Here is a 27,148-nt window from a genome sequence, read left to right as displayed (position 1 = left end):
AAACAAACCCAGGGGTGGGTGGGAGTTAAACAGTTAACACTTGGCAAGGGCTGTTCACTGGACACTGTATCTGCTATTGATTTTAAACAGACCCTCCCCTAGATTGGCTAGCTAAGTTAAGCTTTTTACTTAGCTTTTCGCAAGAATCTGTAGTTATGGCTGTCTTCTTGAAGTTCAAAGCAGACTGAGGACTTGATTGCCCCCTGCAATGCACTATGTGTCACCTGCCCAAAGCTGAATAGCCCACTCCCTTATTTTTGTTATGTTTGGGAAATGCTAGGAGAGCGATCCCAACTTGAGGGGATTGTGTGCCCTTGGGCCTCGGCACGATCCCAGAAGAATCCAAGACAGCACCGAGGGTTGGCGAGACATGTCCAAGCATGGGTGAAGACAAAGTCTGACCTTCTGCCAGACCTGCATGCTTCTGGAAGCCAACAATACTAAGTTGGTTAGTGAACAGTCCTCTGACCGTTCCCAGCCCTTTCGGACCTGCCACTAGGATCGGCAAGAAGCAGCAGGCTGGACTGAGGATGAGGGCAGATGGAGGCCTTGTGACACAGGAGACTCAAGACGAGACGAGAAGACTCTGGATGTGGACCAGGAACTTGGAAGAGTCTGGATGAGACGAGAAGCTTGGAAGGTTCGGACATAGGCACTGTCTCTCAGGGCGCCCTACACAGCCCACCTACACGGGCGGACCCAATGGGCTGGTCGCGGACCACCCTGTCCCACTGCGCGCCCTACACAACCTGAAGAGGCTATTCACAGACCATGCGGACAGCGAGACAAGCGCAGGAAGGGAATCCAGCTGAGACGAGACTCCAATGACGAGGCAAGGTGTCATCTGGAGAACCAGAGAAGCTGGAAGGTTAGGAGGACTTGAAATGAGCGAAGGAGGGCGGAACCTCGGAAACATCAGGAAGTGGAACATCAGGAAGCCTGGACTAGGAACCTCAGGACATGAAGACATGGAACATCAGGAAACCACAGATACAGGAAGCAGATGAGACATGGAGCTCCAACAAAGAACAAAGACCTGTCGGAGCGCTGGAAGACGAGACTTCCAGAAGCAAGTAACTCCAATGCAAGGGAACCCGGGAGTGCAGGAGAAGCCCTTATAAAGGGCTGAACCAGGAAACAGTCATCAATTGGGGCCCGGGGCATATCCGGCCACGGGCCCTTTAAATCTTGCGAAGAGGCGCGGCCCGCGCTTTAGGAACCGGAAGCAGGAAGTTGTGCAGGACCAAGGCTAGCGGCCATGCTGCAGCTAACGCGAAAGAGCAGGGCGGGGCCAAGAAACAGGCCCAGTGTTGTCGGCAGCTCTCAAGCCGCAGAGGGCAGACTGAGGAGCAACTCCAGCCACAAGGAAGACCGGGGACTGTGGCCTCCAGGCAGAGAGAAGGTAAGAGGCTGCCCATGAGGTAAGAATCACAACAATTTTGGGTTTTATTTTGGTTTTTTTCCTTAAACAAACACACAGCAATTTGATGCAGCAATATCAATATCTAGGAAAATATAGAGATTACAAGGCTAGCACTACACAAAGAAACAGAAAAATATAACCAAGAAGCCCTCTAAAATAAGGATAAATCAAATTGTTCCTTAGCTCTTCACATGAATCTGTAGCTATGGCTGTCTCCTTGAAGTTCAAAGCAGACTGAGGACTTGATTGCCCCATGCAATGCACTGAGTCACCTGCCCAAAGCTGAATAGCCCACTCCCTTTTAGGGTTGTGTTTTTTTTTTTTTTGCTTAACCACAGCAATATGATGCAGCAATATCAATATCTAGGAAATTATAGAGATTATAAGGCTAGCACTACAAAAACAAAAACAGAAAGCAAATGTTGCTTACCTGTAACAGGTGTTCTCACAGGACAGCAGGATGTTAGTCCTCACATATGGGTGACATCATCAGGATGGAGCCCAATCACGGAAAACTTCTGTCAAAGTTTCCAGAATTTTGACTGGCCCCTACTAGGCATGCCCAGCATGGCACTAACCCTGCAGCCAGCAGGGGTCCCCCTTCAGTCTTATTTTATAGCTACAGGCAGTGCCGAAAAAATAAAACAAAAAAGCGTTACGAACCCAACACCGCGGGGCGGTGGGCGGGTTTCGTGAGGACTAACATCCTGCTGTCCTGTGAGAACACCTGTTACAGGTAAGCAACATTTGCTTTCTCACAGGACAAGCAGGATGGTAGCCCTCACATATGGGTGAGTACCGAGCTGAGGATGTCCGAACATGCACCAAATGTACCCAACGGCGTGCAACAGGCACAACAACAGGGGTGGAATTTGGTAGAGGGCATCCGGAATCCCACCGGGCAGGCGGAAGGGTGTTGGTACGTCACGTTGGAAACAGGTTACGCAGGACAGATTGGCCGAAGATGGAATCCTGTCTTCCGGCTTTGTCCAAGCAATAGTGGGCTGCGAAAGTGTGGAGTGAGCTCCAGGTGACAGCCCTGCAAATGTCAGGAAGCGGCACCAATCGTAGGTGTGCTACTGAAGTCGCCATGGTCCTCACCGAGTGTGCTTTAACACGGTCGTGAAAAGGAATGCCAGCTTGCTGATAGCAAAAAGATATGCAGTCCGCCAACCAGGAGGAGAGAGTCTGCTTTCCCAGAGGTTGCCCTAATTTGTTGGAATGGAAGGAGACGAATAGCTGAGTGATCTTCCTGTGGGCAACTGTACGGTCTAGGTAGAACGCTAGAGCCCGTTTACAGTCGAGGGTATGCAGAGCCTGTTCTCCTGGATTGGAATGGGGCCTGGGAAAGAAGGTAGGTAGTATGATGGATTGATTAATGTGAAACTCCGAAACTACCTTAGGTAAGAATTTAGGGTGAGTGCGGAGTACCGCCCGGTCCTGCAGGAGTTTAGTGTAAGACGGATAGGTAACTAGGGCCTGTAATTCACTAACCCTGCGAGCTGAAGTGATAGCTAAAAGGAAAATCACCTTCCATGTGAGATATTTTAGGTCACAGGAGTGAAGAGGCTCAAATGGAGGTTTCATGAGCCGACCGAGAACCAGATTAAGGTCCCAAGAAGGGGCTGGAGGGCGTAAGGGTGGCTTGATATGAAGCAAGCCTTTAAGAAAACGTGTTACGACGGGTTGTACCGATATAGGAACATCCACGACACCTTTATGGAAGGCGGCTACCGCACTGACATGCATTCTGATTGAGGAAGTCTTTAGACCGGATTCCGATAAATGCCAGAGATAGTCCAAAAATCTCAGGATTGGACAGGAAAAGGGATCAAGGGACTGTGAAGAACAGCATGATGTATACCTTTTCCATTTATAGGAATAAGACTTTCTTGTGGAAGGCTTCCGTGAAGCAATGAGGACATGAGAAACCGAATCTGAAAGGTTAAGTGGCTGAAGGATTAACCTTTCAACATCCATGCCGTCAGGGACAAGGCCTGAAGATTGGGATGGTGTAGACATCCGTCGTTCTGAGTGATCAGAAGCGGGTCCTTTCCCAAGGGAATGTGTCTGCGGATGGAGAGATCCTGGAGTATTGGAAACCACACTTGGCGTGGCCAGTAGGGTGCTATCAGGATCATGGTTCCCTTGTCCTGTCGGAGCTTCACGAGAGTCTTTGAGAGTAGAGGAAGTGGAGGGAATGCATAAAGCAGCCCGGCTGCCCACGAGAGGGAGAATGCATCTCTGGGCTGAGAGCGCTCACTCCGAATGAGGGAGCAGTAATTTTCTACTTTGTGGTTCTGAGGGGACGCAAAGAGGTCTATTTGGGGATATCCCCATTGCTGGAAGAGAGAGGTCGCTACCGAGGGATTGAGCGACCCACTCGTGCGGTTGGAAGACACGACTCAGTTTGTCTGCCAAGACATTGTGCACTCCCGGCAAATAGGTGGCCCTGAGGTACATCGAGCGGGAGAGTGCTTCCGCCCATATCTGAGCGGCCTCCTGACACAGAAGGAAGGAGCCTGTGCCTCCCTGCTTGTTTATGTACCACATGGCCACCTGGTTGTCCATCTGAATCAGGATGACGTGATTTGATAGGTAATCCTGAAAAGCTCTGAGAGCATATCGCATCGCTCGAAGCTCCAGGAAATTTATCAGGTGTTTGGACTCCTCTTGAGACCAAGATCCTTGTGTCTGTAGATCGTTTAACATGAGCTCCCCAGCCGAGGTTGGAAGCATCGATGGTGAGAATGAGTTGAGGATCTGGTAGATGAAAAGGCAGTCCCTGGAGGAGATTGTTCTGATCTTTCCACCAGGTGAGAGACAGACGGAGTGCGTCGGTGATGTGGACAATGGTTGAGAGAGGCTGAGTCCATTGTGACCGTAGAGTCCAATGCATGACTCTCATGGCCAGGCGGGCCATTGGAGTGAGATGGACCGAGGACGCCATGTGTCCGAGAAGGACAAGGAATTGCCGAGCAGTTGCTGTGTACTGAGACTGCAACTGGTGAGCGAGAGACACGAGGGTTTGTACTCGTTGAGGTAGGGAGGCTTTTGCCTGTAAGGTGTCCAAGTCTGCCCCAGTGAAAGACAAGGTTTGAGATGGGACTAAATAGGATTTCTCTTAATTGACGAGAAATCCTAGAGAGATTAGAGTGTGTAGGGTCAAATCCAGGGATGATCGAGCTGCTTGCTGGGTTGGGGCCCTGATTAACCAGTCGTCTAGATAGGGGTAGACGTGAACACGTTCTTTCCTGAGGAAGGCTGCGACAACTACGAGACACTCGTGGAGCCGATGCTAGGCCGAATGGAAGCATCCGGTATTGATAGTGCTTTGGGCCTACTAAAAACCGAAGGTACTTGCGATGAGCTGGAGTTATCGCAATGTGGGTGTATGCATCCTGGAGGTCTAGAAAGCAGAGCCAGTCTCCTCTTTGTAGAAGAGGTAGAAGTGAGCCCAAGGTTACCATTTTGAACTTTTCCTGCTAGAGGTACTTGTTGAGGGCATGTAGGTCCAGAATTGGACGAAGGCCCCCGGATTTTTTGGGAATCAAAAAGTACTGGGAATAGAACCCTAGGCCTTGCTGCGAAAGAGGAACGGGTTCTATTGCTCTTAGCTGGAGAAGAAGGGAAATCTCCTGCTCCAGAAGGAGAGAGTGGTCGGATACTCCCCACACTTGTAGGTGGGGGGTCCGATGGGACAGCAAGAAAATTCAGATGGTAACCCTGAGCAATGATTGCTAGCACCCATTGGTCGGTTGTGATTGTTTGCCACATTCCATGAAAGTGGCATAGTCTACCTCCCACCAGTATGCTTGGGAAAGGAATTAGGCTGCTGCTCTCCAAGTGAAAGTCAAAAGCCTGAAGCAGGCCCCGGCTGGGGAGCTGCTTGTGACTTTTGCTTGCGAGGCTGGGACTTATGATAAGTCCTCGTCACTCGAGTCCTTGTCGGTGGAGGATAGTACTTCCTTGCCCGGAAGAATGACTTCTTAGGGTCCTTCTTGGAGGGCTGTCTAGACGGGAAGTCAGAAGGTATCGATGAGAGCTGTTTGAGGGTCTCATGATGATCCTTTAACTCAGCCACTATTTGCTGAATCTGTTCACAGAATAGATTGTCACTAATACAGGGCAGGTCGGAGAGCCTGTCTTGTACTTCTGGGCGAAGGTCAGAAGACTTGAGCCAGGCCCAACGCCGTGCCGAGATGGCAGTTGCAGACACTCTAGTGGAGGTGTCGAAGATATTGTAAGCTATTCTTATTTCATGCTTTCCTGCTTCAAAGCCCTTATTGACAAGGATTTGAAGATGTTCTTGGAATTGGTCAGGTAGGGTTTCAGAGAAGTCCTGTATTTGCTTAAAGATGACCCTATTGTATTGGGTCATGTACAGCTGATAAGAAGCAATTCTAGAGATGAGCATGGCCCCTTGGAACACTCGTCGACCAATATTGTCTAGGAACTTGTGTTCCTTGACAGGAGGGGTAGAGGAGTGTGGCTTCATTCTTTTTGCTTTCTTCTGAGCTGACTCTACCACAACTGAGTGGTGGTAAAGCTGAGACTTTTGAAAGCCCGGGGCTGACTGTACTAGATAAGTAGTATCAGCTTTCCTGTTTACTGGGGCTATGGATCCAGGATTTTCCCAGTTCTTTTTGAGGAGGTCACGAAGAACTTGATGAATGGGAATAGAGGTGATCACTTTGGGGGCATCCAGGAATTGGAGAAGCTCCATCATCTGGTGCCTATCATCTTACTCCGTCTGAAGCTGAAAAGGGACCAGCTCAGACATTTCCTTCACAAAATTAATGAAAGAGAGGTCCTCTGGAGGAGAACGCTTTCTACTTTCAGTAGGAGAAGTAGGTGAAGGTAAATCATCGGTGTCTGTGGAAGTATGATCACCCCAAGTGTCATAAGGATCAGAAGGCTGACCTGTAGGACAAGAGGGTGGTTGGATACCCGAAGGGCCCGGCTGAGGCTCCGAGAAAATCGAAGGAATCGCCGAGGGCACCGCGGAAACCTTGGGGGGCATCGGTGCCGGCATCGAAGGCATTGATGGCGCTGAAGTGCGTATCGCCCCCGATGAGTGAATCCGTGGCGAGGGACGGCATGGCATCGATGGCTGAGGCACTACCCCCGAAGGAGGAACGCGGAACTGTGTTTCTCCTCCCTATGAAGCAGTCATCGGAGACCCGGGAATCACCGGTGGAAGGGCAGTCATGAGCGCCTCCATCCGGGATAGCAGCGGTGCCAGCGCTGCTGGAATCGGGTCGGTGACCGGTTCCACTCTCGGTGCCGGTGTCAGAGGGACCTGGAGTCGTTGCATCGCTTTGTCGATGGCCTCCTGGACGAGCCGGTCCAGTTCTTCCCGGAGACCTGGGGCAATCAGCTCCGGCTTCGTGACGGAAGAGGGAAGCTGAGGCACAGTCGGAGGGACCACCTTTACAGGTGGAATCGCGACTCCCAAACCCCGATCGGGTGAGAGTGGCCTTGATGTCCCGGTCGCAGGAGTGGTCGGTGCCGCTCCTGGACGGGGCTTCTTGAACGGTGGCTCGGATGGTGGCAAGGTCAAAGATTTTGCTCCCTCGACAGTCCGAGACTTACGATGCCGTTGGCAATGTTTCTCCCTAAGATCCCCTCGATCTTGAGGGGGAGATACGGGAGTCGATGGCCTTGAAAACGTCGATGGTGGGCGGTCACCAGACGGTTGTCGATGGTGCGACTTCGGTGTCGGCTCCGAGGACGTCGATGTGATGGACGGCGTTGGGGTGTGAGCACGGAAAAGGAGTCCCATCTTCTCCATTCTGGCTTTGCGACCCTTAGGTGTCATGAGGGCACACTTGGTGCAAGTTAGGACATCATGCTCACGGCCTAAACACAAAACACAGACTCCATGAGGATATGTGATAGACATGGTACGAGTACAGTCCGGGCACCGACGAAACCCCGATGCCATGGCCATGGAAAATCGAGCCGCGGTATGGTCGACGGCCAGTAGGCCGAGAGGGCCAAACTCGACGGTAACCGACGAAAAACGGTGAAAAAACTTACCGGAGTACCGCGGTCGAGGAAAGTTAGAGGGGGGACCCCTGTGGGGCGAAGAATCTTTAATTACTAACTCTTTGATTCTTACTAACCTCACTCTTCCGCAAATCTCCCCTACCTTGCCCTGCCAGCCCATATCTTTCAAATACCGCAAAACTTGTACTGTGGACATTATCACACAAGCATGCTCTGACAGACAATCAGATTGACCTCTCTTCCCCAGACAACGCCTTCTCCTCCTGGGTCAACCTCACCCTTAACATTGCCAATAAACATTGCCCACTAACAACAAAAACCTTCAACCCGAACCGTAGAAATAGAAAACCCTGGTACACACCTGATCTCAGAATTCTTAAAACTCAGCTCAGAGCTGCTGAAATGTGCTGGCGCAAACACCACTCCCTCGCAGCCAAAACCAACTATTACCAACGCATGCACGAATACAGAAACTCCATCCTACATACTAAACGTGAATACTATGCCAGAAAAATACACGGTCTACAACATAACCCCAAGGCCCTTTTCTCTATGGTTGCTGACTTTACCACTCCCTCTCACACGCAACAACTAGCAACCACCTCCAAGAATCGATGCAATGAATTAGCACATTTCTTCAGAGATAAAGTTTCCTCCATCACGGCACACTTTTCTCACAATAACAGCAATGTTATTCTTCCTATCTTCAGTGCTTCAGATACTCTTTCCTCTTTTGACTCAGCTTCATCCCTGGAAATAGAGAACATCCTAAGAAAAATGAAACCCTCCTCACATCCCTCTGAAACTATCCCCTCTAAACTTCTACTATCTATTCCCAAAGTAATCGCCAAACCGCTATCCAACATCTTCAACTGCTCCTTTCTCAAACAAGCAGTATTGAAACCGCTACTCAAAAAACCCAATCTTGACCCTGCCACATTGTCTAATTACAGACCTGTTTCCAACCTACCCCTCCTAGCTAAAATTCTTGAAAAACTAGTTAACTCTCGCCTTTCCCTGCACCTTGAACAGCACAACATTCTCCCATCAACCCAACATGGTTTCAGGAAGCATTTAAGTACTGAAACCCTACTACTCTCTCTTTCCGACACACTTATCAGAGGAACCGACTCGGGAACCTCTCATCTGATTGCTATGCTAGACATCTCCGCTGCGTTTGACACTGTCAATCACTCTATCCTCCTCAACATCCTCAGAAGTATTGGGATCTCTGGTAATGCACTCGCCTGGATACAATCTTATCTCCAAAATCGCTTTTTCACTGTCCTAGTTGATAACAATGAATCTGAACCTATCAGTCTCCCTCAGGGTGTTCCCCAGGGCTCCTCCCTCTCCTCTACCCTCTTTAATATATACATGCTTCCCCTTACCACCCTTCTCACCAGCCTTCACATCAAGCATTTCATTTATGCAGACGATGTGCAAATTATCTTCCCCTTTTCTGACTCCCTCCAAACTGCCCTACAAAACTGGGAATCCTGCCTTTCCTCCATTAACCAACTCCTCACAGACATGCACTTGGCTCTAAATCCCAACAAAACTGAACTCTTAATCATCTCTAATAAGCAGCCTCTTCCAGCTATCCCACTCTCATATGCATCTACTTCTTTCTCCACACACACTTGCAACCTAGGAGTCCTCATTGATAACCATCTCACTTTTAAACCATTTATTAACTCCATCATAAAGGACTGCTATTTTAAGCTACAAACGATAAAAAAACTCAGACCACTGCTACACTTTCCTGATTTTCGTACAGTTCTTCAATCTATTATCCTGTCTAAAATACACTAATGTAATGCCCTCCTCCTTGGCATCCCCGCAACGCACACCAAACCGCTACAACTATTACAAAACGCCGCGGCTCGTATACTGTCAAACTCTAAAAAAAAAAGAGACCACATTACTCCCACGCTGATCGAACTCCATTGGCGCCCAATTCCCTCACGAATACTTTACAAAGCACTCTCCCTCATCCATAAAAGTCTGTTAAATGCAAACCTCAACTGGATCAACCCCCCTCTCCTCCCCCGCACTTCCAATAGACCTACCCGCCCAGCCCTACAAGGAACCCTCCGTACTCAATCTATCAAATCTATCAAACTGTCCTCCACCATGAGCAGAGCATTTTCCCTTGCTGGCCCCACTATATGGAACTCCTTGCCTCCTGATATACGCATTGAGACCTCCACTCCTAAATTAAAAAAAAAACTTAAAACTTGGTTGTTCCGGCAAGCTTACCCCCTTTCCCCTCCCCCCCATATAAAAATCCCTAACAGCATTCGAGTAACAATTCGAATAGCTGACCTGTTACCTCCTCCTTCGAATTTGACTAAGAACGCTTTAAGAACGCTGGCTACTGTACATTGTTGTTATTATATTATAGTTTTCGTATTTATATTTATACTTATTTATTTATTGTTATACCTTTCAGTATTACCTGTAGTTCCTGTTACGGTAAATGCATATGATACCCCTTTATTTTAGCCCCTTCCTTAAATCATTTCTAATTGTTATCTCACCTTTCCCCCTTATTCTTCTCTTGTTACTTGTTTTTGATTGTTACTTGTAAGGGCCCCGCCCAAAAGTTGCGTGTTTAATTGTAAACCGATACGATGTGCGAACGGCTATCTGTATAGAAGAGACTTTAAATAAATAAATAAATAAATAAATAAATAAATTCCGTTAGGAAAATTCCTGTCAGGAATCAGTTCAGAGCTCCTAAACCACGAGGCTACTGCTGCGCGGAAAAAAGAAGACTGAAGGGGGACCCCTGCTGGCTGCAGGGTTAGTGCCATGCTGGGCATGCCCAGTAGGGGCCAGTCAAAGTTCTGGAAACTTTGACAGAAGTTTTCCGTGATTGGTCTCCATCCTGATGATGTCACCCATATGTGAGGACTACCATCCTGCTTGTCCTATGAGAAAAATATAACCAAGAAGCTCTCTAAAATAAGGATAAATAAAATTTTTCCTTAGCTCGTCACAGGAATCTCTAGTTATGGCTGTCTCCTTGAAGTTCAAAGCTTGATGCAACAGATTGCAATATCTTATTACACAGAAGCATTAAGGACTGGAGGAGAATTCCTGGGAGCCAGCAGTTAATCTCAATGCACCTCTTCTAGTGAAAGAATTCTACCATCAATTTCCTTATATGCCAAAGCCTAGGACTTTGAGGAGGAGGCTTAAGGGGGGCTATTACGTTTTGTGGCTTGTGGGGCCTACCCATGAGCCGTAGTACTCACCTGGCACAGCTAATCAGCTGGCCCCTCTCCCATGCAGCAGGATGCTACCAACTCCACACTCCACGGATGTTGCCATCCCTGCTTCCTTCCGGGCCACATCTGTTGCGTTCGTGGCTGTTCTTCGCTCTTACACCACCCTCTCTACCTCTGTGGCGACTCCCTCCGGGTCTGATGGACGGCTTGCTGCCACGGCATCTCCATGCCGCCTCTCTCCGGCATACCCGGACCGGCTTGACACAGCGGATCCGCCATGTTCCTGATGACGTAGGGCGCGCACTCCGAAGAATGTACCAGCAAGGGCGCCCCCCTGTATTGATGTCATCCGCTTCCAACATAAAAGGTCTTCACTTTCGCTTACGATTTGAGTTAGCAAGGATAAGCATACGGCTTCGTACTCACTTCGACTATCCAAGCTACTCGGCCTCCTCGGACTTACCAGAGGTACCCGCTCCTCGGGGCCCTCGCTCTCTTTTCTCTATTACAGATTGCAGATAGGAACCAGTACTCGCTCCTCGAGGGCCCATGTTCCTGAATACTCTGAAGATTCTCTACTGCCTGGAAGCTATTGCAGATACAGATATTCGTGAGTTACCACCGCTCTCTCAGAGCTTTCCCTGGAACCAGGTACTCGCTCCTTGACTGCCTAACTCTTTCCAGCTACTGAGCCTCCTTAAGAACATATGTGAGATTGTCATCTACTACTGGCTATGTATACAGCATACCCTGTCTACTCACTATCTATAGTCTTTCCACAGCTCAGCAATCCTGGGATCGTAGTTCCAGTATCTGAGAGACTTCAGCCCTGCCGGGCATATCAGCTCACTACTGCCACCTCTGGTAGGTCTACTAACCTGTCTAATAAAAGAACTGTGTCTTTCTCCATACCCAAGCCTAGCCGGTGGTCCCTCTCAGGATATCCTCCTGGGGGTGCTGTCATCTGCCCAAGATTTCACCTATTTGATTTCCTTTCCAGCTGAGTACCCTCTCTAGCACTCCGCTGGTACAGATTGCCAACTCAGCAATCTATATCATAACAAGATTGCTAGTTCCGCCTACGGAGCATATCAGATTGCTAAACTCCTCCTTCCACGGGAGCCAGTCCCTAACAGATTGTAACTCCGCATGGTGACTCATAACAGATTGCTAACTCCTCCCTCTACAGGAGTATCCAGCAGCAGATTACAACAGATTGCTAACTCCTCCCCTCTGTAGGAGCAAAACATAAGAACATCTTAGCACTCGCATGCCTGACCCAGCCACTCTTAAAGAGCCCATGGCGGGCAAGTACCCCCGGCACTCACTAATGACATCATCCTTACAGCCCTATAGAGGGCTTGCCAGGACCTTTATTCTCTGCCTCAGCAATGATCACCTGCATCCTGTGCAGAGTGAGTTGCTGCTCATCCTGTGTTTCCTAAGCCTGCCTCTTCTCTCCTGCCCAGCCTGCCTTGGCCTTCCAGCCCTGTCTTGTCCATTCACCATCTCCCAGCCTGCCCTACTGTCTCAGTCCTTCTCCTTGTCTCCTATGCCTGCCCTTGGACTGATTACTGGATTTGACCCTAGCCATAACTCTTGACCCTCGTCTGCTACCTGCCACTGATCATAGCCTAGACCTTGAACATTCTTGACTGCCGCCTGTCTCAGACCCTAGTTTCACCAGGAATCTACGCTTCTACCGATTCATAAGAGACTCTCATCTAAGACCTGTTTGCCCCTGGAACCCGAGGGCTCAACCCAAGGGGAAAGGGGTTGGTAGGGCTGAAGCTCCTGACCAACTAGCCTAGTCTCACCAGCTGTCAGTGAGGACATAAAGGGCCTTCCCTGTAGGTTGAGCCAACCTCACCACAGCAACAAGGGTCCATGAATCTTACAGCTTTCTTTTACAAGTATAGTCAAAACTTGGGGGAGGGGGACTCCGGTTGGGGGGGGGGGGGAAATAAACAGGCTGGGTAGGGAGAAGGTGAGTTGCACTTGTCACTGTTGTGATCTGTGGAGATTAACTTCTACTTGAGCTGTGCACACAGCTTCTGCCTACATAGAGAAAAGCAGAAGTGATTGAACATTACTCCTGTCTCCGAGGAGTGCCACTTGCCCTGGCGTAAGGAAAAAGTGCAGGCATGCAAAAAACAAGGTTGCCATCTGGGGGGGAACAATGGTTAATGAAGCAGCAGTAGGAGGAAGAAGCAGAAGACCAAGAGGAACGTCACTATGTCTAGTCATATTTTATGGGAGTATCTACTAGTCATTCCATATATCATTGTAAGAAACCTACCTTGAAAATCATGACTTTGCCTGTATTCATAGATTTTTGATGAGCAAATTTCAATGCAACATCAACATGTCTGTGTAAGTAAACTCCCATTAAGGGATTTCCTAATGCCTTCATAGCATTTCCATCAGTTGACATGCCATAGCGATATATCTCCATAACTGCACTGTTAGATAGCACTAAAAAGCAGAAATGCTCTTGAAGTTCTCGCCCATGCCTTCCTTGTTCACGCATCTCTGACCTAGCAAGACAGAAGGTAATTATAAACAATTTAAAAGATATTTAAAATTAGTATACACAAACATTTTCATATGCTTAAGGTAATTTAATGAATTAACTAAAAAGCTCAAGAGTCTAAAACAGTGCTTCCCAAACTTTTCTTCATAGAACCCCAACCAGTCTGGTTATCAATGAATATGAATGAGGTACATTTGATTATAATTAAGGCAGTGCATTTAAATATATTTATTGCTTATATATTTTAGATAGCCTAAAAAAACTGATCAACCAAGGTTCTTGAGGATAGGTTTGGCAAATGACTTTAAAATCATTTGCCTTCCTATCCAAAGGAGAGAAAATGCCACAAATTACATGACTGTGTCATATGACAAAAAGCAAAATTGCTTACCTTGTAATAGGTGTTATCCCAGGACAGCAGGATGTAGTCCTCACATATGGGTGACGTCACCGAACGGAGCCCAGGCGGGAAAACTTTCTGTCAAAGTTTCTAGAAACTTTTGACTGGCCCAGTGAGGCCACTGAGCATGCCCAGCATGCTATGATATTCTCTGCCACAGGTGTCTCTCTTCAGTCTCGTATGTAGCAAAAGCTTTAGCAAATAGAATAATAAAGGTAGAAGGCCGAACTCCGCAGGGTGGCGGGTGGGTTCTGTGAGGACTACATCCTGCTGTCCTGGGATAACACCTATTACAAGGTAAGCAATTTTGCTTTATCCCAGGACAAGCAGGATGCTAGTCCTCACATATGGGTGATTAGCAAGCTAGAGGCTGAGTCATTTGATAGTGTAATATTGTTGCTGAAATGAGTCAGCCGAAGATTATAGAATACTGGATGTAGAAGGAGTTGGGTTTAAGCTGGAAACAAGTTCTTTAAGACAGATTGTCCGTAAGCTGAATCTTGTCTTCCTTGCTTGTCCAAGCAGTAATGAGCTGCAAAAGTGTGAAGAGAACTCCATGTTGCTGCTTTACATATGTCAAGTATTGGTACTGAACGATAATGTGCTATTGAAGTTGACATTGCCCTTACTGAGTGTGCTTTTACTCGCCCTTGGAGAGGAAGGCCTGCTTGTTCATAACAAAATTGTATGCAATCTGCAAGCCAATTGGATAGAGTATGTTTACCCACTGCTTCCCCTGGTTTGTTTGGGTCATAGGAAACAAAGAGTTGATTGGATTTCCTGTGTACTGCAGTGCGGTTTAAGTAGAAAGACAAAGTACGCTTGCAATCCAAGGTGTGCAAGGCCCTCTCTCCTTGGTGAGAGTGAGGCCTTGGAAAGAATGTGGGTAACACTATAGATTGATTTAAGTGAAATTCCGTGACTATCTTAGGGAGGAATTTTGGATGTGTACGGAGGAGCACTCTGTCATGTAAGAACTTAGTGTAGGGTTCATATGTGACAAGTGCTTGTAACTCACTAACCCTTCTAGCTGATGTAATGGCTATGAGGAAGATGGTCTTCCATGTAAGGAATTTTAAATCACTGGAATCTATGGGTTCAAAAGGAGAACGCATGAGTCTAGATAAAACCAAATTTAGATCCCACTGCGTGACTGGGTGTCTAATTGGTGGTATGAGGTGAGTTAAACCTCTCATAAATCTGCTGACAAGAGGTTGTGTAGAGATAGGTGCATCTGTCACCTGATTATGGTAAGCTGAAATTGCACTTAAGTGTACTCTTACAGATGAAGTCTGTAGACCAGATTCTGAAAGATGGTACAAGTAGTCTAGTAAAGACGTTGTAGGGCAAGTGAAAGGATTGATGTTTTGCTTGCACCACGAAGTGAACCTTTTCCATTTGAAAGCATAGTTTTTCCGTGTGGAAGGTTTACGTGAAGCTATAAGCACTTGGGAAATAGCAGATGAAAGATTGAGTGGTTGTAAGATTAAGCTTTCAACATCCAAGCTGTCAGTGATAGGGACTGGAGGTTGGGATGGCGCAACCGACCCTGATCCTGAGTTATGAGAGTGGGAGCTACTCCCAGGCGAATGGGATCTCTGACTGAGAGGTCTTGAAGTGTGGGAAACCATACTTGTCGAGGCCAATATGGGGCTATGAGTATCATGGTTCCCTTGTCCTGTTGTAGCTTCACTAGAGTTTTGGTTATGAGCGGTATTGGAGGATACGCGTAGAGTAGGCCTGAGTTCCAAGGGTGAGCAAAAGCATCCTTGGTTGGCCTGTTGTTCAGGTTGTACAGAAAACAGTAGTTGTCCACTTTGTGGTTCAGATTCGATGCAAAGAGGTCTACTGTTGGTTGACCCCAACGTTGAAATATCCTGGTTGCTACTGCAGGATCCAGGGACCATTCGTGTGGTTGGAATTGACGACAGAGTCTGTCCGCCAACACATTGTGAATGCCTGCCAGATAAGTTGCCTTGAGAAACATGGAGTTGTTCAGGGCCCAAACCCAAATCTGAGCTGCCTCCTGACAAAGGAGGTACGAGCCTGTCCCTCCTTGCTTGTTGATGTATCACATGGCTACTGGGTTGTCTGTTTGGATCAGAACAGTTTTGTTTATAAGGCAGTCCTTGAAAGCATGCAGAGCATATCGTATAGCTCGAAGCTCCAAGAAATTGATCTGAAATGAAATGAAACATCTCAACATCTATACATAAACATCAGCTACTTCAATGTTAACTATCTGTAACTATCGTTAGCCATTATTAACCTGTCCTTTCTTTTCCCTCTTCGCCCAGTTCTATCCACCTTTGTTACATGTAACTGCTTTTTTCCACACCATAGTTCTAGTTTAAAGTTTATTATGCACTCCCGATTTATGTGAACCAGCATGATGAGACTGCTGTCTTGAATGCCGGTATATAAAAAACCTAAATAAATAAATAAATGTTGCTTCTAGCTTTGTCCAAGTTCCTTGTGTTTGGAGATTCCCTATATGAGCTCCCCAACCCAAGGTGGATGCATCTGTAGTTAAAGTTATCTGTGGAACTGGTTGTTGAAAGGGTAGGCCCTTGCACAAATTGTCCTTGTTTACTCACCATAGTAGGGAAGAGCGTAGTTGGTGGGTTACTTGAATTGGAGAGTGTAGTGGTTGAATGGCTTGTATCCATTGTGATTTTAAAGTCCATTGGGTGAATCTCATGGCTAACCGTGCCATGGGAGTTACATGAACTGTGGATGCCATGTGGCCTAGTAAGGTCAGGAACTGATGAGCTGTCACTTGTTTCCTGGAACAAATCGAGTTTGCCAGTAGAGAAAGCGTGCTTGCTCGATTTTCTGGTAGAAAAGCTTTCGAGAGGTTGGTGTTCAAATCTGCTCCTATGAATTGAAGCAGATGGGTTGGAATTAGATGTGATTTTGGATAATTGATGAGAAATCCCATGGAGCGTAGTAGAGCAATTGTTTGGTTGAGAGACTGTATTGCTCCTTGTTGAGATTGGCTTCTGATGAGCCAATCGTCCAGGTATGGGAACAGATGTATACCTTCCTTGTGTAAATGTGCTGTTATTACTGCCAAGCATTTTCTGAATACTCTGGGAGCAGATGCTAGACTGAATGGCAGTACTCTGTATTGGAAATGTTGAAGGCCCACCATGAAGCGCAGATATTTGCGATGAGGAGGGAATATTGGTATATGAGCATAAGCATCTTGAAGATCCAGAGAACAGAGCCAATCTCCTGTTTGAAGAAGTGGGAGCATTGTGCCTAGGGAAACCATCCTGAACTTTTCTTTCTTTAGAAATTTGTTGAGATTTCTGAGGTCGAGGATGGGACGGAGGCCTCCTGTTTTCTTTGGAATGAGGAAATATCTGGAGTAGAATCCTCTGCCCTTTTGTGAGTTGGGCACTGGTTGAATGGCCTTGGCTTTCAGAAGGGCAGATAATTCTATTTGTAATTGAATTATCTGAGAATTCTGTTGTGGGCAGGAAGTTGGTGGAAATTCTGGAGGAATTGACAGAAAATTTAGTTTGTAACCGTGAGCTACAATGGAAAGTACCCATTGGCTGTTGTCATCTTTTCCCAATTTGAGTGGAAATATGAAATTCTTCCTCCCACTGGTATGTGTTGTTTGGGGTTTAGTAGGGAGGGCCTGTTCTCTGGAATGCTGTTCAAAAACCCGTCGCCGGACCAGTCTGTGGAGGAGGTTGAGTACGGGCTGTTCTGGGTTGCCTGAATTGAGAGCACTGAGTAGGCCTAGAAGGCCTAGCCCTTGCAGGCTGATTGTAGTACCTTCTTGGTCTGTAGTATGGTCGCCTAGGGTCTCGTCGAGGAAGACGTCTAGGGGCCTGAGTTGTTGGTTCTTGTGGTATTTGGGACAGTTGTCTTAAGGTCTCTGTGTGATCCTTAAGTTGTTGGACAGCGTCCTGTACTTTTTCCCCAAACAAATTATCTCCAAGACATGGCAGGTCCACAAGCTTCTCCTGTACCTCAGGCCTGAGATCTGATGCTTTCAACCAGGCCCATCTTCGTGCTGTAATGCCAGCTGCTGCTGTTCTTGAGGCTGTGTCAAAATTGTCATAAGCAGCCCTTACCTCATGCTTCCCGGCTTCTAGGCCCTTGGTAATGATGGCCTGTGCAGATTCTTGAAATTGCTCTGGGAGAGAATTTGTAAATTCCTCCATTTGCTTCCAGAGATCCCTTTGATACTGCGTCATGTACAGTTGATAAGCAGAGATTCTGGAAGATAGAAGTGCACCTTGATAAACCTTTCTGCCAAGGGAGTCTAGAAAGTGATGATCCTTCCCTGGAGGAGCTGAGGAGTGTGGACGTACCCTTTTGGATTTTTTCTGGGCAGATTCTACTACCACAGATTGATGTGGTAACTGTGTCTTTTGGAAGCCTGGTGCCTGTTGCACTAGGTAGGTAGTGTCCACACGTTTGTTGACTGCTGGAACCGTGCATGGGTGCTCCCACACCCGGTGCTGTAGGTCTAAAAGCACCTCATGGATAGGGATTGCTAGAACCTGTTTTGGTGGGTCCACGAACTGGAGGACCTCTAGAGTATGTTGTCTTGAATCTTGTTCTGAGGAAAGTTTAAAAGGGATTGTGTCTGCCATGTTTTGTACAAAACTGGAAAAGGATAAGTCCTCTGGTGGGGATCTTTTCCGTGATTCAGGAGGTGAGGGTTCGGACATGAATCCCTCAGAAGAGGTGTTTGACCTTTGATCATCCCAAGAATCATCTTCCTCTGGGTCTTGATAGGGAGTTCTTGGGGATTTCCTTACATTAGTAGAAATACCTGATGATCCAGGTAATGGTTCATCGATGGAAATCATTGGAGGGATGTTATCCGTGGGTTTCCTTGGAACTGTATCGATGACATTGTGATATTTTTTCAGAAGACGTTGAAGGAGTGCTAACTCCTGAGGATCAGAATCTTCTGCTACTGGTGGTATCGATGAAATGATAGGTGGCATCGATGGAGTTGCAGAAACTGGTCTTCTCGGTGTCGATACTGTCGACGGCGGTATCATCGATGTCATCGGTATCAATGGAAGAGATGGGATTTGAGCGTATATCGATGTCGATGCCGTAATTATTTTTGGTGTCGATGTCGATTCTCGTTGTACCGGAGTCAAGAATGACTCCGGCATCGATGTTACCACCGGCATCGGCAAATTTGCCGGCATCGATGCAGTAAGCATCGGCATCGACAGTGAAGTCGGTCCTGAAAGTTGATCCTTTAAAGCCTGTGAAACCGCTTGTCGGATTAAATCGGACAATTCCGGCCGCACAACCGTTGGAAGCAGAGCGGTTGAGGGCGGTGGCGTAGGCTGAGGTACAAGTTCCAGTGAAATATCTTGTGTTGGATCTGGTGCCGGCAGTGGAGTCGAGGTAGGCCGAGGCGTTGACAACTCCGACGTCTCCTGATGTTTTGCCCGCTTTGCTGTCGTAGCTTCCTGGGAAGCTGAGTCTGACAACGAAGGGCTTCAATGCCGGTGTCGATGTTTTGACTTTGATTTTTCTGTTGATTTTGTCGACGTCGAGGACGATGAAGGGGACGAGTGATCCCCCGACGGTCCCGGGTGAGGTTTTTTAAGAATTATACGCTTAGTCTCTCCAGCCGGAGACGACTTCGATGACTGCGATGGGGAAGGTATGAGTTGCAGGCTGAATAAATGCTCCATTTTTTCAAGCCTGGTTTTCCGGGTTTTCAGCATCATCTCCGCGCATTGTGGACAGTTATGTACATCATGTTTTTCACCCAGACATAATACACATTCAGTGTGTGGGTCTGTAGGTGACATTTTCCTGGTACAACGAGGGCATTTCTTAAATCCCGTTGACATTTTTATATTTTAACGATCGACAGCCATCGATTCGACTGAGGAGAAAAGTTTTTACTTTTCGGAACAGAAAATTTGAGACTGGGTTACTTACCGGCCGGTAAGAAAAAGACCCCGAAAGATTTTCTGTGAGAGAGAATATCAAAACTATGACTTGTAAGTCGAATTGAAGGTTGAGAAACTCTCAACAGCTCCGGAACCGATGCTAACAGCAGCGCGGAAAAAACGAAGACTGAAGAGAGACACCTGTGGCAGAGAATATCATAGCATGCTGGACATGCTCAGTGGCCTCACTGGGCCAGTCAAAAGTTTCTAGAAACTTTGACAGAAAGTTTTCCCGCCTGGGCTCCGTTCGGTGACGTCACCCATATGTGAGGACTAGCATCCTGCTTGTCCTGGGATAACATTTTTTACTTAAAGGAAAACTCATGTTTTTACACAGATAACTGTGGGTTATTAACAGAATGTTGGCCTGGTGTTTTTTCTTCTTTTTAAATATTCTGCAGGCTTAAAAAGTTGATCAGAGTTAGTGAACTTTCATATGCCAGTAGCATAAGCTAGTTAAATTGTTTCAGCATTCAGGCACCAGAGACACTGCAAGGGTTGACCTTAATGAGAACACAAAAATCTTCTTTAGAGAAAATCATTATATTCTGTTACACTTCATTTAGGCAGATACTTTGCATCGGACGTCCCTAGCTTAGGGTATCTTGAATCTTATATGAATTCAGCATTTATGGTTGGTTGAGTACAGTTCTGTTACCCGTTTTTAATCATGTTTTTAAATCAACTTGATTTAAAAACATGATTAAAAAGAAGAGAATACTGGCAGGCTGGGGTCACTGCAGGGCTATATATACTGTGACATCAGCTTGCTCTGTCTCCATCTGCTGGCAGGGGAGCATGAAACCACTGGTCCTGAGTCTATCTGTCTCTCTGCACGCTAAGAAAACTGGAATTTTCTTTTGACAACAAAGCAGAAAGTAAATGCCAGGGTATTGCTCCCTATCTTTAATCAGATGTAATGACATAAATGTCAGGGCTTTGATGTGGCAGCCCACAGGCAGTTGAGCTGCTGGATGCTCAGTCTTGGTTAATATGACTAACCACAAGATATAAACCTCAGATCTCGTAGAGTGTTGTAACAATGCCATAGCAACAGGGTACTTGGTATGGGTTCTTATATTCTAAGGGTAATTCATGCAGGACCTTTGTAATAATAAAAGAATAAAAAGAACCTTCACGTGGCCAATATGAAGATTTTAGTTTATTTTACGTATCCAGCAAAGAAGATGCCTGCAACCTAAATGGAATAAGCATGGTAAAAGTACACATAAGACACACATAAGGCAAAGGACATTCAAAATGAACAAGAAATACTACTTATTACTTCCTATGTTACCCCTTTGTAACTTTATTCCCCAAAAAGCCCCGACAGGGAGGGGCAATCACAAAGACCTCTATTCACATATTGCAACTCCAGATGCTCCATATAATGCTATTTTGTAATCACATAACCTACAGTCACCGGCAGACTGCATTCAAATGTCTTTTTTTTTTATTTGCAAGCATCAGCAAGAGTGGCTGTTATTGTTCTCACCATACCCATCCTCCCTAATGAGTAAAACAGACAGGGAGAAAGAAAGAGATAAAAAAGGTTCTCCAAACTGGATGTTAACTCATTTTCTGGGAAGAATACAGACCATCCAGTAAGAATTGCCTTCAACCAAATAGCTGCTATCCACGAAGGGAGCTACCTTGAGGGGACATCTCACCTCCACAAGTAACAAGCTTATCAAGATCAATGGATTTACCCCAACTATGCAAAGATGTCACGACTTTAGAAGAAACAACATATAATCAGAACCCTGCAGTGAGAGTCCATTTATTCATACTGAAAAGCAACTTCAAGCATTCATTATCAGAAGCAGCTTGTAATGAATTAAACTATCTCACATCACACAGACCTCTGCAGCTCACAAACACCATCAGGCATACACACACACTTAGATAGACACAGATGCTCATACAGGATGTTTGTTCAATCAAGCAATCGTACTCTGTACCTAGATCCCTTTCTATTTAACCAAATCTATGAAATCAATTGTGTTTGTTTTTAATAACATCCATCTGCTAGTTTTATCCTTAGTGATATCTGAAATTTAAATGCCAGCTTACTGAATTGCCGCCCTTTGTCTTCAGAAAGGGACAACATGTGTCCTTATTTCAGTAAAAATCTCCCTAATAAACCAGCTGTATTTACAGCACATTAGGATATATATATATATATATATATATATATTATCATTCTAAGATCACAAGCACATATTTTGGCCAATATAAACAAAAGAGATCATAGACATGACATGAAAACAGAAACGCAGGGACAGACAAACATGAAAACACCTTAAGAATGTTAAATCTAAAGTATTAAAATTACTGATTCTTCAAAAATAATTCACTGTGTACTGACATATTACTCAGTAACATGTTACCAAGAGAAAGTCACCATTTAAAGTACATTCACAATAACACACATTGCAATCTTTTATTTTCAATCAAAAAACACACACTTGCATATAACACACACAATAGATATCTCATTATACCTTACCTTAAAGTTGAGTGCTGTACCTTTAAACTTTTTAAAGTGTTTTTAACCTGATAGTTGTTGTGATTTATTTATCTTGAATTAAACTAAACTATCTAATAACACAAAAATAACCTTATTTACCAAAGTGAACTGCATATGTCTTTGTCTGATAATCCAAGGAAACCATATGTGCTCTAGGCTAAGGACCCTAACTCCCTAACTATACTCTATCTTAATTTATTTATTTATTTTATTTAAAGATTTTTTTATATACCGCGGCACGTGTGGCACATCACCTCGGTTTACAAGCAACATTAATTCAGCAAAGGGCTTTACAATAAAACTTATTAACCAGTGGCATTAAACAAGAAGTAATTTTCACCAATAACTACGAGAATAGAAACATAGAAACATAGAAATGACGGCAGAAGAAGACCAAACGGCCCATCAAGTCTGCCCAGCAAGCTACGCACTTTATCCATTTTTTTCCCCCTTTTTCTCTCTCCCACCTATTACTATTGGCTTCCAGTACCCTCCAGCCCTAACTCCAGCAAGCTACGCACTTTATCCATTTTTTTTTCCCTTTTTCTCTCTCCCACCTGTTACTATTGGCTTCCAGTACCCTCCAGCCCTAATTCCCCTCCACCCAATTTAGAGAGCAGCTCTGTATCTGCATCCAAGTGACATCCAGCTCAATTAGGGGTAGCAACCGCTGTAACAAGCAGGCCACCCCCTTGCCCCATACTCTTACCCACCCCTGTTTATTTTTTTTGTTTTATTTTATTTATTTTTTTTTGGAAATAGCAGCCCTCCATCCTTCCGCTCCGTGAAGGTGGAACACCAACTACTGGCCACTGGCATCCCGCTCCGTGAATGCCTCTGTGGCTACTACCGCTCCGTGCAGTGTTTGAATGCCTCTGTGGCTACTGCCGCTCCGTGCAGTGTTTGAATGCCTCTGTGGCTACTGCCGCTCCATGCAGTGTTTGAATGCCTCCACTTTATTCACGCCCTTTAGACTTGATGGATCCACAGTGTTTATCCCACGCCCCTTTGAAGTCGTTCACAGTTTTAGACTTCACCACTTCCTCCGGAAGGGCATTCCAGGCATCCACCACCCTTTCCGTGAAGAAATACTTCCTGACATTGGTTCTTAGTCTTCCTCCCCCTACCTTAATACCTAAACCTCACTTCAAGTTACTAGGTGGGCCTCCCATAGGGATACAAATACCTATCTTGGGAGAGGACATTATGGCTAGTCTCTCTCTCTCTCTCCCCCCCATCCCCCCGGGGACCATTAACAATGGTCCCCCAGTAGTTGTATGCAGGAAATACAACAGGTATGGCACTTATCACAAAGTCTAAAAATGTTATCACAATTTGCGCCAACTTAGCTCTTCACATAGGTAATTAGTGCAAATTGCGATAAACTGTATATTAGCATAAAACACGCCCCTTTTGCTATCGCATGCGATACTTATCGCATTTTGATAAATCCAGGCCAAAGTCAGATAAATTATTTAAACAAATAAATACAAATAAAGTCTTGCCTCACAAATCTGCTGCACTTTTTTGAAGGGGTTAGTAACATGTAGATATAGGTGAACCAGTAGATATACTTTAATTGGATTTTCAGAAGGCATCTGACAAAAGTTCCTCATGAAAGGCTTCTAAGAAAAGCAAAAAGTCATGGGATAGGTGGCGATGTCCTTTCGTGGATTACAAACTGGTTAAAAGACAGGAAATAGAGAGTAAGATTAAATGGACAATTTTATCATTGGTAAAGGGTATACAGTGGAATGCCTCAAGGAAATGTACAAGGACTCGTGCTTTTCAATATATTTATAAATCAGGGGTGGGCAATTAATTTTCCCATGGGGCCGCATGAGAAATTGGGATGGTTTTAGAGGACCGGACTAATATAATTAACTCAGTTCTCAATAGCCCTACTTATGAAAAGACAGCAGTTTACCACCAATGCATGTCCTCTGAGAAAACACAACAAATAAGACAGATACAAACGCTTACATGCTAGCAAAATATCTCATCTCGGTAACAGACACAGAACCGACCTAACATACTCCCAGGACCTGTAGTAATGCACATAAACTAATCCGCACACAGTTACACCTGTATTATGGAATACACTCAAACAGGAGCAACCCTATCTATGAAAAGGCAACACTACAAATATTAAATCAGGCCATAAAAACCAATACACCTCTTATTAGGAAAACAGAACTAGCAAGCACTATAGATCCCCACACAGAAATAATTGTAAAACTATACTAATAAGCAGAATAAATGTTTCAAAACAGCTATGAACAGAATAACATCCAACAATTAAAAACTCATAAAAACTATTAAACATTCTCCAAACACCAATAAAATATTTCAAAAAAGCAGACATCACACAATTAAAATGGCAGTCAAGAAAAATAAACTTAAAGCCACCTTTACTTACCCCCTCCAGCAGCTCTCCTACTCCCCTTCCCTGCAGGCCGTGGCACACACCAGAAGCAGCAGTAGTGGCTAAGCTCTATACTTATGGTCCTCTTCCTTAGTGCCCATGTCTCACACACACACACCATACCAGTCATGCCCCCATGACCAGTTTCTGTCTCTCACACACCAATCATCTCCCAAACAGTCTTTGGCACACACACACCAGTCACCTTCCTGAACAGTTTCTCTCATGCCATACACACACACACACACACACACAGGCTTCCCACTCCCATGTTCAACTTACATATATGGTCTTCTCACTCTCATAATCACTTTCTCTGTCTCTCTCTCTCACACACACACACCAGTCTCTCACTCCCATGTTCTCTTTCAGATATACAGGCTTCTCCCTCCCATGATGTGTCTCACACACACCCAGGTTTCTCACTCCCATGCTCACTCTTCACATGCACAGGCTTCTCATTCCCATAATCACTTTCTCTCTGTTACACACACACCAGTCTCTCTCATTTCCATGCTCACTCTCCACGTGCACAGGCTTCTCATTCCCTGAATCACATTCACACACACCAGTCTTTTTCTCTCACACACACAGTCACCTTACCAAGCAGTCTCTCTCTCTCATGCATGCACACTCACCCAGGTTTCTCACTCCCACAACTCCAGGCTTCTTACGCTCATGCTTTCCCACATACCCAGACTTCTCACTTCCATGCTTTTTCTCTCACACACACACACACACATCAGTCACCTCCCTGACTAATGTCTCACACTCTCACATACACATCAGTCATCTCCCTGAGCAATCACTTTCATTGTCTCTCATATACACACACACATCAGCTCTCTGACCAGTCAATCACACACAGGCTGGCTGGCTGCTTCTCACTCTCTCTCTTACTCACTTCCTTTCCCCCCGAGCACAAATGGGAGCTGCAGCAGCCCCCACAGGCCAAGAAAGAAGAATCCCATCGGCAGCGGGAGGCTCATGCTGCTGACTCCTTTCTCGATTACCGGCTGCTTCAATTGCTCGGGGACCGACGCTGCAGCCGACACGGCACGGCTCTTTCTCCTTCCCGCGCACCGCTCCGTGTATCACTTCCTGTTCCGGGTCACGGGAGGGGGGGGTGCAGGCGCGGGAAGAAGAAAAGGCCAGCCGCGGGTGCCACAGCTTCTAACACCGCTGCCGTTACCACTGGGCTTGAACGTGCTGACAGCCCAGCGGCAACGGCAGCGGGAGAGACCGGGAGCGCGCACCGCGGACCGGCAAAAAACTCCCACGGCCCGGTCCCGGTCTGCGGACCGGTGGTTGGGGACCCCTGAAAAAAAGACCACGAAAGGCGGAACTGTGACATACCGTATTTTTCGCTCCATAAGACGCACCTAGGATTCAGAGGGGGAAAATTAAAAAAAAATAAATTTGTGCTAAACTGGCTCTGCGTCTGGGCGTCTTATGGAGCAAATTAGGGGAGTGCATAGCTTTTTTTTTCCTCCCCATTTTGTTTTCGGGTCTGGGGAGGGCCATTTCGGTCCACTCCCCAGATCAGAAAACTTTTCTTTCTCTGGGAACACCTCCCCCCCAAAAAAAACCCCATCCCAACCCTTTAACAACCCCCACCCTCCTGACCCCCCCCCAAGACCTGCCGACTTAATTTCCTGCAACCCCCCACCCTCCTGACCCCCCCAAGACCTGTCGACTTAATTTACTGCAACCCCCCACCCTCCTGACTCCCCCAAGACCTGCCGACTTAATTTACTACAACCCCCCCCCCCAGACCTGCCAAACGTCCCTGGTGGTCCAGCTGGGGTCCAGGAGCGGTCCGGGAACGATCTCCTGGGCTTCGGTCGTCGGCTGCCAGTAAACAAAATGGCGCCGACGGCCCTTTGCCCTCACTATGTCACTGAGACCGACCAATAGCAGCGGTCGGTCCCAGTGACATATGAGGGCAAAGGGCCGTCGGCGCCATTTTGTTTACTGGCAGCCGACGGCCCACGCCCAGGAGATCGTTTCCGGACCGCTCCTGGACCCCAGCTGGACCACCAGGGACGTTTGGCAGGTCTTGGGGGGGTTGCAGTAAATTAAGTCGGCAGGTCTTGGGGGGGTCAGGAGGGTTGGGGGTTGCAGTAAATTAAGTCGGCAGGTCTAGGGGGAGTCAGGAGGGTGGGGGGGTTTGTTAGATTTTTTTTTTTTTTAATATTCGTTCCATAAGACGCACATACATTTTCCCCCCACTTTTGGGGGGAAAAAAGTGCGTCTTATGGAGCGAAAAATACGGGTATGTTTGCCCAGCACTGGCCAATCGGACAGCGTGCCTTCGCTCGAGTCACTCCCTCCCCCCCACCGGACGCTGTAAAAAAAAAACAAAACAGTTCATTCTCCGGCGAGGGAGTGGAGAATGAACTGCTGCCTTCCCTCTGCAAGGGAAGGCAGCGTGCCTCATTCCCAGTCTGCTCTCAGCAGTGGGCGGGCCGGTCACAGACCGTAGGCGGGCCGGATTCAGCCCGCGGGCCGCCCCTTGCCCAGGTCTGTTATAAATGATCTGGAAAGGAATACAAGTGAGGCAATCAAATTTGCGGATGATACAAAATTATTCAGAGTTGTTAAATCACAAGCAGATTGTGATAAATTGCAGGAGGAC

At 46.5% G+C, this 27,148-nt stretch overlaps 1 protein-coding gene across 5 annotated transcripts in view; it reads right to left on the bottom strand.

Moving 5' to 3' along the window:
- Positions 1-27,148, bottom strand: part of TEX15 (testis expressed 15, meiosis and synapsis associated) — a 225,256-nt gene that overhangs the window by 191,078 nt on the left and 7,030 nt on the right. For all 5 annotated transcript variants that reach the window (XR_003856818.1, XR_003856822.1, XR_003856819.1 and 2 more), the window contains exon 2: positions 12,971-13,208. Coding sequence is in view for 1 of the 5 variants with exons in the window: in XM_029602024.1 (XP_029457884.1) it covers positions 12,971-13,208 (238 nt within the window). In the remaining 4 variants the exon portion in view is untranslated. The remainder of the gene's footprint in view (positions 1-12,970; positions 13,209-27,148) is intronic.

This window comes from Rhinatrema bivittatum, chromosome 1 (assembly GCF_901001135.1).
Source record: "Rhinatrema bivittatum chromosome 1, aRhiBiv1.1, whole genome shotgun sequence".
Taxonomy (NCBI): Eukaryota; Metazoa; Chordata; class Amphibia; order Gymnophiona; family Rhinatrematidae; genus Rhinatrema; species Rhinatrema bivittatum.
This window is presented reverse-complemented; position numbering and strand designations above follow the sequence as displayed.